The sequence below is a fragment of the Pan paniscus genome, chromosome 22 (assembly GCF_029289425.2).
Source record: "Pan paniscus chromosome 22, NHGRI_mPanPan1-v2.0_pri, whole genome shotgun sequence".
NCBI classification, from domain to species: domain Eukaryota; kingdom Metazoa; phylum Chordata; class Mammalia; order Primates; family Hominidae; genus Pan; species Pan paniscus.
The window spans coordinates 42,457,944-42,478,471 of record NC_073271.2 but is presented as its reverse complement, the minus strand read 5'-3'; the positions used below and the strand labels follow the sequence as shown (position 1 = coordinate 42,478,471).

The window sequence follows — 20,528 nt, the reverse complement described above, 5'->3', positions numbered from 1 at the left end:
ACGCCAACACTGAGTGAGTGCCTTTTCTGAAGTAACTGGGGCAACAGTTTCAATAAACACATGGAAGCCCTGACACCAGAAATGACCTTTATTCTCTACCTTTTTCATGTGATAAGCCATGGGGAGCAAAAGGATAAAGGATCGGGTGCCCCCCGCGCCGGCCTGGAACTTGCTGAGGTGCCAGGTGGGCTGTGCATCTGCATCTTAGTCACAGGGACCAGAAACGGGTTCGCATGGCACAACACTGAAGTCACTCACAAGGTCTCAAGGCCATTTGGAATGTGAGTACAGTTCACTGTAATCAACTTTCTCTCCTGGATTTGATATAGTTCCATCTGTTTGAAAGGAAGGACTTAAGATTAACTTCTGAGCTGTGCACACTACAAAGTTTCCAAAGAACTTTAATTACCTTGCTGATACCCCAACCATCAGCAGTGCGTCTCCTGGGGGACAGACGCATTGATCCGGACCAACAGCCAGGGAGGGGGCAGCGGGCCAGGAGTAAGAGGTCCAAACAGGGATGCTGGTTCAGTGTACACCAACCACAAAACGCTGGTGAATTCAAGAACAAAACCCCAAATGCCAATGCACCCGGCAGGACAGAGGCCAAGGGACTGGGAAAACAGGAAAATTAATCCTCAAGACCAGGCGCCACCATGGTGCCCACAACAGCTCATGCTCAGACACAGTGGACGGGCTCCTCAGGCCCAGCCAGGCACAGATCAGGCGCTTCCCTCCTGGCACCCACAGCGTCAGCCTGTGGGGCCCGAGGGCAAACCTCTGTGCTCCCCATGCCCAGCAAAGGATGTGGCAAGAGTCCAAGGCTGAAATCAGTGGTCCTTTGAACATCTTTCTGAGCCACAGACTACTTACTCTCTTTGGACAAAAATCTCTCATAGAGGCCTACCGTGTAACAATGAGAAAATCAAACTTCTGTTTGAGGCCAACACGGGAGCCCAAGAACATTGGACACCCCCAGAGCCTGCGGAGCCTGGCCTAAGCTCCAGGCGTCCCAAACTACGCCCCACTCAGGAGCACAGCTGGTGCCACGCTCTAGCCCCGCGGCCTCCTGGATCCCAGAGTCACACACTGCAGACGGAGAGGGTAGAGGGCAGGCTCCACAGAGAACCCCAGCCAGGGAGTGCCAACACTGCACGCAGCCCACCAGGAAGCCCGGGCATGGCAGACAGAGGCGGCGCTCCCTCCACCCACTGGCAGCTGGAAGCTCCATGTGTGCAGTCTTGACCTTCGCTTTGTTTCAAGGCACAGCACCACCCACAGGTACCGCCTCGCACCCAGGGGAGCCACCCTAACTGTCCACGCTTGGCCCTGTCCTGCCTGCACACTCTTAGGCCTTTGGCAGACCTGCAGAGGACGTAGGAGGTGGTGGAGGCCAAATGGGGCGGCTCCCCGCAGGGGGACAGCCCCCAGGAGACATCGGGCAGGGCTGGGCAGGTCACAGGCATGCAGGCCCAGCAGTGAGACGGCCAGTGCCCCACGTGTGATCCCTCAGGCCCAGGGCCTCGGCTCGGCCACAATGTCGAGCAGAAGCGTGTGTCCTCAGCCACCCCCTCAATCTGACCGGGCCGGCTCAAAGGAGATTTTCTTCCTGCAACCCCCTGGCAGAGGCTCTAGCCTAGAATAAAACTCTTTAAATTGACCATGTTCTAAGCTGTGAGGTCAGTATCAAAAAAGACGCTTCAAAAAGAGTTATTTTCAGGTTTTTCTAAAATCCACACAATTATAGAAAAATATCACATATGTTTTAATCATAAGTAAGTGGCATGCACAGAGAATACCAATGTCAGAAGGCAAAGACATTCAATTGAGAATGCATTTAGGACATTCAAATGCTATCTAAACCAACATTAATATTATCTTAATATTAAAATAATTAACCTATGAATAGATTTGGGTTTTCAATCCAAGAAAAGATGACACCGCCTTGAGCACCCCACACCAGCCGCATGCGATTCACTTCTGCACTCAGCTCTGCGTCGTGTTACCAGCACAGGCGGGGCAGGGCAGGGCAGGGGAATCTTATGGGATACATACTTCTATCAAAAAGAAATCAAGCTTACGTTTTCAGAGGACTTTCCTCACAACCAAACTCTCAAGGGCGGTATCCCAGAAAGTAATCCAATCACCCCACAAGCGTAGGTCAAGTCACACTGCTGACAAGTGACTACTGTTCCAACAGGTGCAAAGATATTTGAGGCTCAGACAAAGCATCGCCGCAGGGGAAGAACAGGACATCCCAGCTATTCTGGGACAATGACCCAAAACACTCCCATCAGGGCTTGGCGGGGCTCTGTGTAACTTTTTTTTTTTTTTTTTTTTTTTTTGAGACGAAGTTTTGCTCTTGTTGCCCAGGCTGGAGTGCAACGGCACGATCTTGGCTCACCACAACCTCCACCTCCCGGGTTCAAGCGATTCTCTTGCCTCAGCCTCCCGAGTAGCTGGGATTACAGGTATGTGCCACCATGGCTGGCTAGTTTTGTATTTTTAGTAAAGACAGGGTCTCTGTGTTGGTCAGGCTGGTCTCGAACTCCCAACCTCAGGTGATGCACCCGCCTCGGCCTCCCAAAGTGCTGGGATTACAGGCGTGAGCCACTGCAGCCAGCTTGTGTTAAGTCTTTTCACGGTGTAAAGCCTGAGGAAAGACCAGGAGACCAGGAGAGGAGTGGCCACCATACAAGAAGCATTCTCACCAATCACAGGCCTGTGGATCTACCAACACACTTGCAGGAACGAGGGAACAGTGACCAGCATCACAGGAACAAATAGATCCTGATGTGAGCCAGCCAGAAGAGACTGGCACGTGGGCTGGGCTTGTGATGAAATGCAGGGATCGCTGTGGATGTTTTAGGTGAGAATGGATCATGGTTATGCTGTATTGGGGGAAAACACCTCACTCGCAGACACATGGTGTCTTGGATTTGCTTCTAAACAATCAGGAGGAGAGGGGGACTGATGTATTGAATGTGCACCCCACTAACCAGCGGGACCGGGGGCTCGCTGAATTATTCTATTCCTGCAAATGCTGCCCTCTGCCCCAAAAAACATAATATAAAATAAAGAGTACATCCCACCTCCCCACAGCCCAATTGTTTTCTTCTGTGAAATCAGCTACACCAAAACAATCACATAAAAGAGTATCTGAGCGGCCGGGTGCAGTGGCTCACGCCTGTAATCCCAGCACTTTGGGAGGCCAAGACGGACAGATCACAAGGTCAGGAGTTCGAGACCAGCCTGGCCAACATGGTGAAACGCTGTTTCTACTGAAAATATAAAAATTAGCCAGGCGTGGTGGTATGTGCCTGTAATCCCAGCTACTCAGGAGGCTGAGGCAGGAAAATCGCTTGAACCCGGGGGGCGGAGGTTGCAGTGAGCCAAGATCATGCCACTGCACTCCAGCCTGGCGACAGAGCGAGACTCCGCCCAAAAAAAAAAAAAAAAAAAAAAAGCTAAGGCTGGGCGCGGTGGCTCACATCTGTAATCCCAGCACTTAGGGAGGGTGAGGCGGGCGGATCACGAGGTCAAGAGATCGAGACCACCCTGGGCAACATGGTGAAACCCCATCTCTACTAAAAATACAAATATTAGGCATGGTGGCGCATGCCTGTAGTCCCAGCTACTTGGGAGGCTGAGGCAGGAGAATCCCTTGAACCAGGGAGGCAGAGGGTGCAGTGAGCCAAGATCACGCCACTGCACTCCAGCCTGGAGACAGAGCAAGACTCTGTCTCAAAAAAAAAAAAAAAAAAAAAGAGTATTGACATGCACATCCCTAGCAGCAAAGTAAAAAGCTAACTTACTCGCGCAAACCTGTACCTCAACTACAAAAATACTGCAAAGACGCTCTAGGAGTATTCCGATAATAGTCCGGGCCAGGCGCGGCTCACGCCTATGGTCCCAGCACTTTGGGAGGCTGAGACAAAAGGATTGCTTGAGGCCAGGAATTTAAGACCAGCCTGGGCAACACAGTGAGACCCCATCTCTACAAAAAATAAATTAGCCAGGCATGGTGGTGCACATCTGTAGTCCCAGCTACTCAAGAGGCTGAGGCAGGAGGACCACTTGAGGCCAGGCGTTCAAGGTCGCAGTGAGCTGTGGTTGCATCACTACCTTCAGCCTGGGCGACAGAGCAAGATCCTCCCTCCAAAACAACAACAACAACAGTCACCCTAGAAGAACAAAAGTACAGGTTAAAGGACACAGGTGATACACGATTTCAGAAAATGAACACCTCCTTGTGCTATGCACAGATAAAACAGACAGAATTTCTTTAGCATGAGTTCCTGGAAAAGCGAGACAGAATCTGACTTTTCCAGAGAAGACAGACCCACACGATACCCAGCAGGGTGCAGGTCTCAGGGCTGTGCCTCAGGACTGAGGGGCCAGTGTCCACACTGGGCAGCACCCAGAGCTGTCCACGTGAAGAAACAAGTCATTTCTAACCTCAGAATCCGGCGCTGCATCACCCATTCTCAGGAGCAGTCCCTCTTCACCAAGCAAACCTTTCAGGTTCAAAACCTTACTTTATGGCTAGAAATGAGATCTTAGCATGTCCTTGTTTAAAACCCCCTTGAAACCGTATGTACCAAAATCACCTAAAATTTGCACATAATGCTTCAAATAAATTATCAATTATTTCTGAAGTGCTCCAGACTCTAACCCTCCCCCCACAGAAAGGCCAGAAAATCGTACAGACCCAGAACACAGAAGCAGGAGGGCCCCAGGCATTCAGCCTGCAGGACAACATGCAGAATGACATGTGCTGTGTATGTGTGCATGTGCTGCGTGTATGAGCATGTGCTGTGCATGTTCACATGTGCTGTATGAACATGTGCTGTGTAAGCATGTGTGTGCACGTGTGTGCACATCTGCTATGTGTATGTGCTGTGTGCATGCATGTGCTGTGTGTGCACATGTGCTGTGTATGCGCATGTGCTGTGTGTGCACATGTGCTGTGTGTGTGCATGTGCTCTGTGTGCTGTGTGTGTGCGTGTGCCTTGTATGGGCACATGTGCTGTGAGTGTGCTGCATGTGTGCATGTGCTGTGTATGCACATGTGCTATGTGTGCGCATGTGCTGGCATGTGCCTTGTATGGGCACATATGCTGTGAGTGCTGCATGTATGTGCTGTGTGTGCACGTGCTGTGTGTGCACGTGCTGTGTGTGCACACGTGCTATGTGTGAGCATGTCCTGTGTGTGACCATGTGCCACGTGTGCATGTGCCTTATATGCGCACATGTGCTGTGTGTGCATGTGCTGCGTGTGCGCATGTGCTCTGTGCATGCATGTGATCTGTGTGTGCGTGCATGTGCTGTGCGTGGGCATGTGCTGTGTGTGACCATGTGCCATGTGCATGTGTCTTGTATGGTCAAATGGGCTGTGTGAGTGTGCTATGTGTGTGCATGTGCTGTGTGCGCACATGTGCTGTGTGTGTGCTGTGTGCATGTGCCTTGTATGGGCACATGTGCTGTGTGCTGCGTGGGTGCATGTGCTGTGTGTGTGCTGTGTGCGTGCTGTGTGCGCACATGTGCTATGTGTGCACGTGTGCGAGCACGTGCCGTGTGTGTTGTGCCTTGTATGGGCACATGTGCTCTGCGTGTGTGCTATGTGTGTCCATGTGCTGTGTGTGTGCATCTGCTTTGTGTGCGCATGTGCTGTGTGTATGAGCATGTGCTGTGTGCCCGTGCTGTGTATGTGTGTGTGCCTTGTATGGGAACACATGCTGCGTGCACACATGTGCTATGTGTGTGCATGTGCTGTGTGTGCCTTGTATGGGCACATGTGCTGTGTGCTGCGTGGGTGCATGTGCTGTGTGCATGTGCCTTGTATGGGCACATATGCTGTGAGTGCTGCATGTATGTGCTGTGTGTGCACGTTCTGTGTGTGCACGTGCTGTGTGTGCACACGTGCTATGTGTGAGCATGTCCTGTGTGTGACCATGTGCCACGTGTGCATGTGCCTTGTATGCGCACATGTGCTGTGTGTGCATGTGCTGCGTGTGCGCATGTGCTCTGTGCATGCATGTGATCTGTGTGTGCGTGCATGTGCTGTGTGTGACCATGTGCCATGTGCATGTGTCTTGTATGGTCACATGGGCTGTGTGAGTGTGCTATGTGTGTGCATGTGCTGTGTGTGCACATGTGCTGTGTGTGTGCTGTGTGCGTGTGCCTTGTATGGGCACATGTGCTGTGTGCTGAGTGGGTGCATGTGCTGTGTGTGTGCTGTGTGCATGTGCCTTGTATGGGCACATGTGCTGTGTGCTGCATGGGTGCATGTGCTGTGTGTGTGCTGTGTGCATGCTGTGTGCGCACATGTGCTATGTGTGTGCTGTGTGCATGTGCCTTGTATGGGCACATGTGCTGTGTGCTGCGTGGGTGCATGTGCTGTGTGTGCTGTGTGCGCACATGTGCTATGTGTGCACATGTGTGCAAGCACGTGCCGTGTGTGTTGTGCCTTGTATGGGCACATGTGCTCTGCGTGTGTGCTACATGTGTCCATGTGCTGTGTGTGTGCATCTGCTTTGTGTGCGCATGTGCTGTGTGTATGAGCATGTGCTGTGTGCCCGTGCTGTGTGTGTGTGTGTGCCTTGTATGGGAACACATGCTGCGTGCGCACATGTGCTGTGTGTGTGCATGTGCTGTGTGTGCCTTGTATGGGCACATGTGCTATGTGTGTGTGCTGCATGTGTGCATGTGCTGTCTGTGCACATGTGCTGTGCATGTGTGTGCTGTGTCTGCATGTGCTACGTGTGCACGTGCTGTATGTGCTACATGTGCACATGTGCTGTTAGCATGTGCTGTCTGTGTGCGCATGTGCTGTGTGTGCTGTCTGCATGTGTGTGTGCATGTGCTATGTGTATGCCCATGTGCTGTGTGTGCATGTGCTGTGTGTATGCGCATGTGCTGCATGTATGTGCTATGCATGTGCTGTTTGTGCGCACATGCTGTGTGAGCATGCGCATGTGCTGTGTGTGTGCACATGTGCTGTGTATGTGCTGTGTGTGCATGTGCTGTGTGTGTGCACACGTGCTGTGTGCACGTGTGCTGTATCTGCATGTGTGTGTGCATGTGCTGTGTGTATGCCCATGTGCTGTGTGTGCATGTGCTCATCATGCAGACCAGCAGGCGGGGTGGTGGCGCCTGGATGGGGCAGGTGCACGGGTCCACAAGTGGGGAGACCTTGCTGCTTAAATGCAGTCCTGCATGGATGCAGAGAATCAAGACCACAGCAGGTGGCAGGGGACCTCAGCCAGGCCCCTTCACGGCCACCTTGGGAATCCAAGGGGGATTCCGACTGCTCAGTCTGGCTTCTTCTGACACACTTTGGTACCAGTGCTTACGCATATTCTGACACACAAGATTTTAAAAAACTGAAAAAGTAACTACACTGGCCAGGTGCAGAGGCTCACACCTGTAATCCCAGTGCTTCGGGGAGGCCAAGGCGGGAGGATCACTTGAGCCCATGAGTTCAAGACCAGCCTGGGAGACAAAACAATAAAAATTAGCGAGGCGTGGTGGCACGTGCCTGTATCCCAGCTATTTGGGAGGCTGAGGTGGGAGGACTGCTTGAGCCTGGGAGGCAGAGGTTGCAGTGAGCCAGGATCGTGACACTGCACTCCAGACTTTTTTTGAGACTCCGTCTTTAAAAAAAAAAAAAGAAAGAAAGAAAATAAACCATACTGTGTGCAGATTTCTTTTTTTCCTGCAGCCTCAGATTCCCGGGTTCAAGCAATTTTCTCTCCTCAGCTTCCCAAGTAGCTGGAACTACAGGCCTGCACCACCATGCCTGGTTAATTTTTATTTATTATTTTTATTTTCATATATATATTTTTTGAGACGGAGTCTCGCTCTGTCGCCCAGGCTGGAGGGCAATGGCGCGATCTCAGCTCACCGCAACCTCCGCCTCCCGGGTTCACACCACTCTCCTGCTTCAACCTCCAGAATAGCTAGGACTACAGGTGCCCACCACCATGCCTGTCTAATTTTTTGTATTTTTAGTAGAAACGGGGTTTCACCGTGTTAGCCAGGACGGTCTTGATCTCCTGACCTCATGATCTGCCCGCCTCAGCCTCCCAAAGTGCTGGGATTACAGGCGTGAGCCACCGCACCCGGCCGATTTTTATTTTTAGAAGTGGACTCTTGCTATGTTCCCCAGGCTGGTCTCGAACTCCTGAGCTCAAGAGATCATCCCACCGTGGCCTCCCGAAGCCCTGGGATTACAGGCATGAGCCCCAAGCCCAGCCCGTGTGCAGATTTATAAGAGCAACTAAATGTGCTTCTGTGTCTACACAAGCCACATCCCCTGCACCAGTCCAACCTGGGATGACCCCTCCAGCTAAGCGTGGCCTCCCCTGTCAGCCCCCAGGCTCTCCATGCCCCTCCCTATGCCATCATCAGCTGGCAGGCACCCCTCACTATCCCCCCAGCCACCTAGCGCCACACCCAGGATGAGCCCCAGCCTCCCCGACCCCCGCACCTCCCAGGCTCTGAATCGCCTCCACTTTGTGTTTCGTCCAGCTGCCAAGTAGCCTGTAGGACAGATCTGTGGTCGCACCACAGACCACTCACTGCCTGCAGACCAGACCAGAACCCTGCCCTCCGGAGGCCCCAAAAGGAGGGGAGGCCAACCAAAGACACCCCCCCCGGATGCCCACCCCTGCAGCTGCCTCACTGGCCAGGTGCACTGACACATCTGCCCCCACGAAGCTGCACTCTTTGAGCACAGACCCCACAGCATGCACAACCCAGCGGCTCCAAGTGTATCCGTAAGTGCCTGAACGCTCTGATGAAGACTCAGGGCAGAGAAGCCGGGGAGGCACCCCTGTGGGAACCACACACACGGAGCTGCTCACCTGCACAGCCCCTCCCGCAGCACCTGTAGCTCCCCCAGCACCCCCAGAACCTCCAGCTCCCCCAGAACCTCCGGCTCCCCCAGCTCCTCCAGCTCCGCCTGCCCTGCTTGATGCTCCTGCATCTTGGCAGCGTACATCTCTGAGTTCCTGCAGGGCCGCTTGGTGCTGATGCTCCAGGAGCAGGACCTTGGCACCCACCCTGTCCAGGGCTTTGGTCCTCTCTGCCTCCAGCAGGTGTCTCTGATTGCACAGGGCTGCAACCAGCTCCTTCTGTCCAGGAAACATCCAGATGTGCCACATCCCCACACAGGGCACGGAAGGTGCACACGCTCCACATGCTTCCTCTGACTAAATCAGGCCGTGGTTTGAAACACACACTTCATGTGTGATATGCAAGTTCCTCCTTTCTGAATATTCTTTCAGAACTTCATTTTCTTTAAACCAAACAAACCAAGAAAACCTAATTTTAAATCCACAGCTTGGGAACAAGTGCTATTCTCCAAAGCATCTGTTTGCCTGTGATCAAAACTGGGAACGAAAGGAAACTGAAGCTGGCATCTGAGGACTGGCCTGGAGGGCAGCTCCCAGCAGCATCAGACCCCTGTCTAATTTTGTCCAGAAAGACAACATGGCTCCAGCTTCTCTCAAGAGGCACCTCCCAAGCTGGGAGCAGTGGCTCATGCCTGTAATTCCAACTACCTGGGAGGCCAAGGCAAGAGGATCTCTTGAGCCCAAGAGTTCGAGACTAGCCTGGGCAACACAGGGAGACCCTGTCTCTTAAAAAACAAAAAAGAAACAAACAAAACACATCCCCAGGACTCCCTGACACGTGGTAAAGACAAGGACAGGACACAGAGGCCTGAGACGGGCAACTGACTGCACCTTACTCAGGAGAGCAGAGGGAGCCTGAACATGTTCTGCTTTCTAGGAATTCCCCCAAGATCACATGCTCAGACCACACAAAACAGACAGCCTGAAACATAACATGAAACCCTCACAGCGATTAAAGAAGGTTCCACTTTTCTCCTGTTCTTACACAGAGCTGAAGGAAAGCAAACAATAAGCCAACGCTTTGGAGCCTCACAACCGTTCCCCACAGTCAGGAAGGAGGAAGCCCTCCCGTGGCATGGCATGCTGGTATCGGGAAATCAACGTATCCACCTTATCCAAGCTGGCAATTCCCTAGTTTATAGTTTGGAACATGAACTTCTTAAACGTCTGACAAGGTATTGATCTGCCAGAACAACCATTTCTAACTGCCTCATCAGCTCTAGCCCATGCCCCATCCACCCTGCAGCCAGGCCTATGCATCCCCTTCCTGCAGGGAGATAGGCCAGCCCCAGTGGCTCCACATGCTCAACAGAGCAGACTCATCTATTTCAAGGCGAGAAAACCTCAGAGACCTCACTGAGGGCAGAGAAAGCGCAAGGTGTGTGTGATACGACAACACATGTCCTTTCCTGAGTCACAGGCACTGCAGCTTCTGCAGTCAGGCACCAGCCCAGGGCAAGAGGGACTTCGCCAGAAATTCTTCTTCATGATAAAAACTTGAAGTGCCTGTCAAATGAACCATCACCGCTTTTTTTTTTTTTGAGACAGAGTCTTGCTCTGTCTCCCAGGCTGGAGTGCACTGGTGCGATCTCGGATCACCGCAAGCTCCGCCTCCCGGGTTCACATCATTCTCCTGCCTTAGCCTCCCAAGTAGCTGGGACTACGGACGTCCGCCACCACCCCCAGCTAATTTTTTTTTGGATTTTTAGTAGAGACGGGGTTTCACCGTGTTAGCCAGGATGGTCTCGATCACCTGACCTTGTGATCTGCCCGCCTTGGCCTCCCAAAGTGCTGGGATTACAGGTGTGAGCTATTTTTGTTTTTTTTTTTGAGACAGGGTCTCACTCTGTTACAGCCCAGGCTGGAGTGCAGTGGCACAGTCTTAGCTCACCCTGCAGCCTCGACTTCCTGGGCTCAAGCAATCCTCCTGCTTCAGCCTCCAAAGTAGCTGAGACTACAGGTGCATGCCCCCACGCCCGGTGAATTGTTTTTATTTTTCGTAGCCCACAGGCTGGTTTCAAACTCCTGGGCTCAAGTAATCCAACTGCCTCAGCCTCCTAAACTGCTGTGATTACAGACGTGAGCCATTGTGCCTGGCCCATCACTGCTCTTGAAATGTAGCAAAAGGGTTTTATTTCAGGAAACATCAATAAAGGAGGGGACCAAGGCTCTGAATACACAACATGACCATCAGATCTTCCCACAGCAGCCTGGAAACCAAGTCTTCTGCAGAGGTGCTGGTCAGCCTTGAGGAATACTCCAAAGCCCACAAAATCCCCCACCAAGGTCTAGGCCCTCCCACATACGTACCAGAGCAAAGCCTTTAACAAGGTGCCTGCGATCAAAATAACCCTTCAACTCAGTGTTTTAAAGCCCAGCTCAGGCCGGGTGTGGTGGCTCATACCTGTAATCCCAGCACTTTGGGAGTCAAGGCGGGTGGATCGCCTGAAGTCAGGAGTTCGAGACCAGCCTGGCCAACATGGTGAAGCCCAGTCTCTACTAAAAATACAAAAATTAGCCGCGCATGGTGGCAGGCGCCTATAATCCCAGCTACTTGGGAGGCTGAGGCAGAAGCACTACTTGAACCCAGGAGGCGGAGGTTGCAGTGAGCCAAGATTGCGCCACTGCACTCCAGCCTGGCGAAAGAGTGAGACTCCGGCTCAAAAAAAAGCCCAGTTCACAAAGAGACCAGAAGTCCCCACTGATCTCGGCAGCCTGTGAGACACACAGACACCCGCACAGGCACACACAGCACGCACGCAGACATGTGACACACGGTGGAAACACACAGGCAGCGGGGAAAGGCCTGCCCTGGGCTGGGGCAGGGCCCTGGCGCCTTACCTGGTGCACTCCCTGCAGCTCGTGAGCCATGGTTCCGGCGAGCTCTGTGCTCACTTCGGTTCGCAGGTGGTCCCGCACAGACTGTAGCTCCCTGTCATGTTTCCGCTTCAGTTTCTCCAACTCTTGAGTCAAAATCGTTTGGTGAAGAGAGTCCTTTTTCTGCAGTTGTTCCTCAAAGTCTGCTCGTAAGAGCTCTAGGGCCTGCCTGTGCTCCTCACGGATGGTCTGAAATTCAGACAGGTAACACGATTCCAAAGAATCAAGGCTGGACAGATGTCTGGTCTCCAGAGCGCTGAGGTCGGCAGCGTGTTTTGTCTGCATTTCGGCCACACGTGCAGCCAGCAGAGCCCCCTGCTTGCTCTCTAAGGAGGCTGTCAGCTCGCCCAACGCGGCCTGGTGTCTGGCCTCGAGCTCCGCCGTCACTGACAGGAGCTGCTGCTGGTGTCTCTCCTGGAGGAGCCGCAGCTCACGGGCATGCTGCTCCTGGGCCTCCTGCAGGAAGGCATCTTGTTCCGCACTGAATTTCTCGGTGATCTCTTTACGTTCCTCTAAAAACCTGCGGCAACAAAGTGAACACAGGACAGTTAAACATGCATCAGGAAGCATTGACCCTTGCAAAAGCCAAGTCAGTTTCCCACAGGAAACGCCACTTCAACTGTTCAGGTCATCGTTTCGGGATTTTAACTGCTCTTACTACTTTTCCCTCGACCACCAGAAACAGTAAGTGGGAGAGTGAAGAGGCCCCATGAAGCCAGAGGAGCCCAGAGGCCAAAGGCCAAAGCCATGGGAGTCGCCAGGTCACAGACCACAGGTAGGAACCAGCGCCCTCAGCAAGAGATGGCACACACACATCCCCGCCAGAGCCACGCACGGCAGGCACAACCAACCTCCTCCTCACACCACAGCGTCCGAGCCAGCATCCAACCAAGAATCCCAAGGTAATCTCTGCTCCTCAACAGGGAAGGGGCACTGCCCATGGGGGCCCATGGGGGCCCATGGGGAGGGCGAGGCCTGAGAACCCCATAGCAGTGAATAGAACCCCATGGCAGTGAATTGAACCCCATGGCAGTGAATGAATAGAACCTCATGGCAGTGAATAGAACCCCAAGGCAGTGAGTGAATAGAACCCCACAGCAGTGAAAAGAACCCCATGGCAGTGACTAGAACCCCATGGCAGTGAACAGAACCCCACGACAGTGAATGAATAGAACCCCACGGCAGTGAACAGAACCCTGTGGCAGTGAACGGAACCCCACAGCAGTGAATAGAACCCCATGAGAGTGAACAGAATCCCATGGCAGTGAATAGAACCCCATGGCAGTGAACAGAACCCCACGGCAGTGAATAGAACCCCATGGTAGTGAACAGAACCCCATAGCAGTGAATAGAACCCCATGGGAGTGAACAGAACCCCATGGCAGTGAATAGAACCCCATGGGAGTGAACAGAACCCCATGGCAGTGAACAGAACCCCCTGGGAGTGAACAGAACCCCATGGAAGTGAATAGAACCCCCTGGGAGTGAACAGAACCCCTTGCCCACAACAGTGAACAGAACCCCACGGCAGTGATCAGAACCCCACGGCAGTGAATAGAACCCCATGGCAGTGAATGAATAGAACCCCATGGCAGTGAACAGAACCCCATGACAGTGAATGAATAGAACCCCACGGCAGTGAACAGAACCCTGTGGCAGTGAACGGAACCCCACGGCAGTGAATAGAACCCCATGAGAGTAAACAGAATCCCATGGCAGTGAACAGAACCCCATGGCAGTGAACGGAACCCCATGGCAGTGAACGGAACCCCATGAGAGTGAACAGAATCCCACGGCAGTGAATAGAACCCCATGGCAGTGAATAGAACCCCACAGCAGTGAACAGAACCCTGTGGCAGTGAACGGAACCCCACGGCAGTGAATAGAACCCCATGAGAGTGAACAGAATCCCACGGCAGTGAATAGAACCCCACGGCAGTGAATAGAACCCCACGGCAGTGAATGAATAGAACCCCATGGCAGTGAACAGAACCCCACGACAGTGAATGAATAGAACCCCACGGCAGTGAACAGAACCCTGTGGCAGTGAACGGAACCCCACAGCAGTGAATAGAACCCCATGAGAGTGAACAGAATCCCACGGCAGTGAATAGAACCCCACGGCAGTGACCCCACGGCAGTGAATGAATAGAACCCCATGGCAGTGAACAGAACCCCATGGCAGTGAACAGAACCCCATGGCAGTGAATGAATAGAACCCCATGGCAGTGAATAGAACCCCATGGCAGTGAACAGAACCCCACGACAGTGAATGAATAGAACCCCACGGCAGTGAACAGAACCCTGTGGCAGTGAACGGAACCCCACGGCAGTGAACAGAACCCCATGAGAGTGAACAGAATCCCACGGCAGTGAACAGAACCCCATGGCAGTGAATAGAACCCCATGGCAGTGAATGAATAGAACCCCATGGCAGTGAACAGAACCCCATGGCAGTGAATAGAACCCCATGGCAGTGAATGAATAGAACCCCATGGCAGTGAATAGAACCCCACGGCAGTGAACAGAACCCCACGGCAGTGAATAGAACCCCATGGCAGTGAATGAATAGAACCCCATGGCAGTGAACAGAACCCCACGACAGTGAATGAATAGAACCCCACGGCAGTGAACAGAACCCTGTGGCAGTGAACGGAACCCCACGGCAGTGAATAGAACCCCATGAGAGTGAACAGAATCCCATGGCAGTGAACAGAACCCCATGGCAGTGAACAGAACCCCACGGCAGTGATTAGAACCCCATGAGAGTGAACAGAACCCCATGGCAGTAAACAGAACCCCATGGGAGTGAACAGAACCCCATGGAAGTGAATAGAACCCCCTGGGAGTGAACAGAACCCCATGCCCACGGCAGTGAACAGAACCCCACGGCAGTGATCAGAACCCCACGGCAGTGAACAGAACCCCACGGCAGTGAATAGAACCCCACGGCAGTGAATAGAACCCCACGGCAGTGATCAGAACCCCACGGCAGTGAATAGAACCCCACGGCAGTGAATAGAACCCCACGGCAGTGATCAGAACCCCATGGGAGTGAACAGAACCCCACGGCAGTGAACAGAACCCCACGGCAGTGAATAGAACCTCACGGCAGTGATCAGAACCCCACGGCAGTGAATAGAACCCCATGGCAGTGATCAGAACCCCATGGCAGTGATCAGAACCCCACGGCAGTGAATAGAACCCCACGGCAGTGAACAGAACCCCACGGCAGTGAACAGAACCCCACGGCAGTGAACAGAACCCCATGGCAGTGAACAGAACCCCACGGCAGTGAATAGAACCCCATGGCAGTGAATAGAACCCTATGGGAGTGAACAGGACTCCATGGGAGTGAACAGAACCCCACGGCAGTGAACAGAACCCCACGGCAGTGAATAGAACCCCACGGCAGTGAATAGAACCCCATGGCAGTGAACAGAACCCTATGGGAGTGAACAGAACTCCATGGGAGTGAATGAATAGAACCCCACAGCAGTGAACAGAACCCCACAGCAGTGAATAGAACCCCATGGCAGTGAGGAGAACCCCATGGCAGTGAATGAATAGAACCCCATGGAAGTGAATAGAACCCCATGGCAGTGAACAGAACCCCATGGCAGTGAATGAATAGAACCCCATGGAAGTGAATGAATAGAACCCCATGGAAGTGAATAGAACCCCATGGCAGTGAATGAATAGAACCCCCATGGCAGTGAACAGAACCCCATGGCAGTGAATGAATAGAACCCCATGGAAGTGAATAGAACCCCGTGGCAGTGAATTAAGGAGGTGCAGGCGGCACTCAGGGCCAAAGACAGAGGCAGGGAGAGTCCTCACAGAAGGACCTGCTCCCATCAGGAGGCCAAAGAGCCTGGAGCTGGAGGGTCCTGCAAAATGCCAAGGCCTCCAATGGGCACTGGCGACACAGGACGGATGGCAAGAGGCACGGGCACCTCTGCGCCTGGAAGCCTCTCCTGAGGGCCTCCTTGGTTCAGCTCTACCACGAACTGCATGTCGTAGCCTGGTGAGAAGAGCGACCTGCTCGTGTTCATGCAGCCCCAGCGACCTGAACGTGAGTTTCTCCAATCCCTGAGCGGGGCCCTGTGCGGCCCTGGTTGCTGGGGAAGGGCTGGGTGGGGCAGACAGATGAGAAAGAACGGCACAGCCCAGGGACTGAGGCTCGCAAAAAGGGTCAGCACCAACAGGCAAAGAACCCAATCACTTTCTAAACCTCTTGAAAACTTCAAAGAAGAGTGTGTATGTTTTAGAAAAACATGCTTATTTTTAAAAATCACCTGTTTAAGTTAAAAAAACACAAAAACGCTTAGTGGATAAACTCCATGTCCTTATGACACCTATAAAAGAGGTTTAGCTTCTGCTGTTCAAATCTTAAAACACACGAAGAACAACAGAGACAATGACTGATCCCCGCCCCTGACACCCACCCAGGGAGTGCAGACTTGGGGAGCTTTGGGGCGGCAGCTGCCAGCCTGCCCGTCCAAACACAAAGCTGTCCCATTGTGGCCGGGGGGCTTCGGGGTGGCGGCTGCCAGCCTGCCCGTCCAAGCACAAAGCTGTCCCCATTGCAGCCGGGGGGCTTCGGGACAGCAACTGCCAGCCTGCCCGTCCGAGCACAAAGCTGTCCCACTGCGGCCGGGGGGCTTCGGGGCGGTGGCTGCCAGCCTGCCCGTCCGAGCACAAAGCTGTCCCACTGCGGCCAGGGGGCTTCGGGATGGCAACTGCCAGCCTGCCCGTCCGAGCACAAAGCTGTCCCACTGCAATTAGGCTGAAAACCTAGAGCGCCACACCTTGTTCCAGCTCCCTCCAGACCTTTTCGCCCAGTGGAGCCCACAGCGCCTCCTCCCAGGAGCCTGCCCACCTTCTACCCTCCACGGTGTCTGGCCTCACAGGGACTGCAGATGGCGTCACTGCAAACCCACCTGCTCCGGGCCAGCATCAGCTGCAGGGCGCAGTCTTCCTTCACGTGGAGCGCGGCAAGCTCCCCGTCCTGGGCTGTGGGCGGCTCCCGCCCACACTGGCTGCAATGCAGGGCGTCGTCTGAAGTGAGGTCCTGTTCCAGCTGCTGCAGGCGGCCCTGCTGCTCCGTCAAGGACCTCTCCAGATCCAGGATCTGGGCTGCCTGTTGGTCCTGAAGCTGCCTCATTTCAGCTTCTCGAAGCTCAAACTTGTTTATGATGGTCTGTTTCTCGGATTCAGCCTTTTCTCTCAGTTCAAGTAGCATCGACGTTAACTTCTCCTCAGCTTCCCGCTGTAGCTCCTCCTTCAAAACCTTCCAGTCCGTTTCTTTTCTTCGGAATTCCTGTTTCATCAGCTCAGTCTTTTGCTTAGCATTATTTAGTTCCTTCTGGTGGTCTTCAATTAGATTGTGTTTTACCTACAGACAACATAATTTCATTTAGGAGGAAAGATGCTAATGGAAGAGATTATTAGAAGAGACAACCCAAACCCACCTCTGAAGACAGGGAATTTTCACCACACACACACCCATTACGCCGCACACAGCGACGGGAATGATTCTCATGTTGATGACAATGGAAGAAACCTAAAGTGGACAAGTCTAAAACTAACTAAAATGCCTCCTACATCCTGGCACCGAGAACCGACTGTTCTTTATCTCTGGAGCCCGTGGCCTTGACAGCAACCAACAACCGAAGGCAGCATACATCAGCCGAGCAAAGGCAGCAGCCGGAGGCTTCTTTGTTCAGACCAAGACCAGTGGCAGGACTCAGATCGGCCGCAGGCCTCTGTTAGGGGAACGCCAACCCCACAGATAGCGCTGGGCCACTGCAGCAAGCACGACCGGATGCCCAGGAGGCAAGAGCAGCCAATGGTGCGATGCTCCCGATCTGTACAAGGTCAACGCCAGGACAATGAAAGACCCTGAGCAAGGGGTGGATGAACTGCAAGGCACACTGTAAAGGGATCCTGTGCAGAGGGGGATGAAGGAGAATGCAGAGGGCAAATATCCTAATCTTTTTTTTTTTTTTTGAGACAGGGTCTGTCTCCCAGGCTGGAGTGCAGGGGCACAATCACAGCTCACTGCAGCCTCAAACTCCTGGGCTCAAGCAATCCTTTATAGAGACAGGGTTCTGCATGTTGCCCAGGCTGATCTTGAACTCCTGAGCTCAAGCAATCCGCCTGCCTCAGCCTCCCAAAGTGCTGGGATTGTTACAGGTGTGAGCCACCGTGCCTGACTTCCTGACTTTCAAAGAGAAAAAAGTAGGTCAATAAACTACTGAACTCATCAAAAAGAAACAAACAAAAAACCCAAAAAAAGGCATGTAAGATTGACCTCAACTCCTTATTTAAAAATTAAGTTATTAAAGTTTAGGGTGCTACTTCTGGTGATGCCTGTGCACCTCGCCAGACCAGCCCTCCAGAGACAACCACTATGAACTGAACAGAATGTACAAAAAAACCTGAAGGCTGTGGAAAGATCCACAAGCAGACAGACCCTGCAGAGGGCTGGACATTCAGAAGGAAGAAACGGCACTGGGCCATTGCTCTTTTTCCAGCTTTTCAGTAAGAGTAGTATCTGTCCATGCCCCACACACAGAAATCCCAAATCCCTCACGTGAGCCAGAGGAACTGGAGAGTGAGGGAGGAAAGAGAGCTGCAACGCCTGGGAAGGAACCCGCCCACGTCTCAGGCTGACCCCGATCTGTACGTACGAGGGGCAGACTCCAAAAGCAAGCAAGCCGGCTAAAGCTACAAGAACTGAATTAACACCATGCCGCAGCCCAGCACAGACGCAGGGGAGCATGGAGTCTGAAGTCACCCGAGTGAACTGCCTGCTGCAACAGAAAACCAACACTCTCCAGAGGAGCAGGACAGAACCCAAAGTCTCCAAATCTATCACTCACAGTGTCCAGGATGCAACCTGAACCCAGCTGACCCATAAATAAGCAGGAAAACGTGACCCCTGCTGAAGAGAAAACACAATCAATGGAAACCAACACCAAGACAAAACAGATCATAAAATCTGCAGAGAAGGATTTTAAACATCTTTAAATCCTGAACAAGAAACCTGTCACCTTAGACTTTTTTAAGCCACAAAAATACTCCTCAAGAATCAAGGTAAAATAAAGACTTCAAAAAACAGAGAAAATGTGTGCAGCACAGCAAGAGATGCTGAAGGAGATCCTTCACGCTGAAGGGAATGTCGCCAAACACTCAGATCTTCAAGAAGAAATGAAGAGCACCAGAAATGGCAAGTATAAGGCCATTTTTCCTCTTAATTTCTTTCAAACACATGTTTTCCAAAGCAAATCTCCTGACACTGCAGGAGGCGGATGTGATGTCTAGTCTATGAAAACTGCAGCACAGAAGACGAAGGGGAGGTGACAAAAGCACCTGTGCAGTTAGAGGTCACAGTTTACACAACGCAGCATCATGGTGACTCTCAGTAGACTGTACTGATAAAAGACAAGGTTAAGAATGTGTATTCTTTTTTTTCTCTTTTCTTTGAGACAGAGTCTTGCTCTGCCGCTCAGGCTGGAATGCAGTGGTGTGATCGTGGCTCATTGCAACCTCTGCTTCCCGGTTTCAAGCGATTCTCCTGCCTCAGGCCCCCGAGTAGCTGGGATTATAGGCATGCACCACCATGCTCGCCTAATTTTTTTATTTTATTTTTTAGTAAAGACAGGGTTTCCCCATGTTGGCCAGGCTGGTCTCAAACTCCTGACCTTGGGTGATCCACCCGCCTCCCAAAGTGCTTGGGATTACTGGCCTGAGCCACCGTGCCGGGCCAAGAATGTGTATTTTAATCCCTGGAGCAACTATTAAAAAACATAATGCAAAGAGGAATAACTTAATAGTCAACAGATACATTAAAATCAGTTCTAGAAAATATTCAAATAATCCAAAAACACAAGAAAAAAGAAAAAGCAGAACCATGACCACCAGACGCATCTCACAGAAAATGAACAGTGAAACGGAAGACCTAAATCAACCACATCAGTAATTACATTAAACATTTATAGACTCAGCACTGCAACTGAAAGGCAGAGATTATCAGAATGGATTAAAAATTGCCAACTATGGCCAGGCGTGGTGGCTCAAGCCTGTAATCCCAGCACTTTGGGAGGCCGAGGTGGGCGGATCACGAAGTCAGGAGATTGAGACCATCCTGGCTAACACAGTGAAACCCCGTCTCTACTAAAAATATAAAAAATTAGCTGGGCGTGGTGGTGGACGCCTGTAGTCCCAGCTACTCGGGAGGCTGAGGCAGGAGAATGGCGTGAACCTGGGAGGCGGAGCTTGCAGTGGGCGGATATCGCACCACTGCACTCCAGCCTGGGCGACAGAGCAATATTCCGTCTCAAAAAAAAAAAAAAAAAGCCGGCGCAGTGGCTCATGCCTATAATCCCAGCACTTTGGGAGTCCGAGGCAGGCAGATCACGAGGTCAGGAGATCGAGAACATCCTGACTAACACGGTGAAACCTCATCTCTACTAAAAATGTAAAAAAAAACTAGCCAGGCATGGTGGCAGGCGCCTGTAGTCCCAGCTACTCGGAGAGGCTGAGCCAGGAGAATGGCATGAACCCGGGAGGCGGAGGTTGCAGTGAGCCGAGATCGTGCCACTGCACTCCAGCCTGGGCAACAGAGTGAGATTCCGTCTTTAAAAAAAAAAAAAAAAAAAAAAATTGCCAACTATATGCTGTCCACATAAAATGCACTTTACTTTGAATAGATTAAAAGTAGGCCAG

The 20,528-nt window shown here is 52.4% G+C and overlaps 1 protein-coding gene across 7 annotated transcripts in view; it reads right to left on the bottom strand.

The window, feature by feature from the left end:
* PCNT (pericentrin) overlaps window positions 1-20,528 on the bottom strand; it is a 203,298-nt gene that overhangs the window by 145,783 nt on the left and 36,987 nt on the right. For all 7 annotated transcript variants that reach the window (XM_055105153.2, XM_055105160.2, XM_055105158.2 and 4 more), the window contains exons 14-15: window positions 16,739-17,193; window positions 11,760-12,315 (exon numbers count right to left, since the gene is read on the bottom strand). In XM_055105153.2, coding sequence (XP_054961128.2) covers window positions 11,760-12,315; window positions 16,739-17,193 — 1,011 coding nt within the window. The remainder of the gene's footprint in view (window positions 1-11,759; window positions 12,316-16,738; window positions 17,194-20,528) is intronic.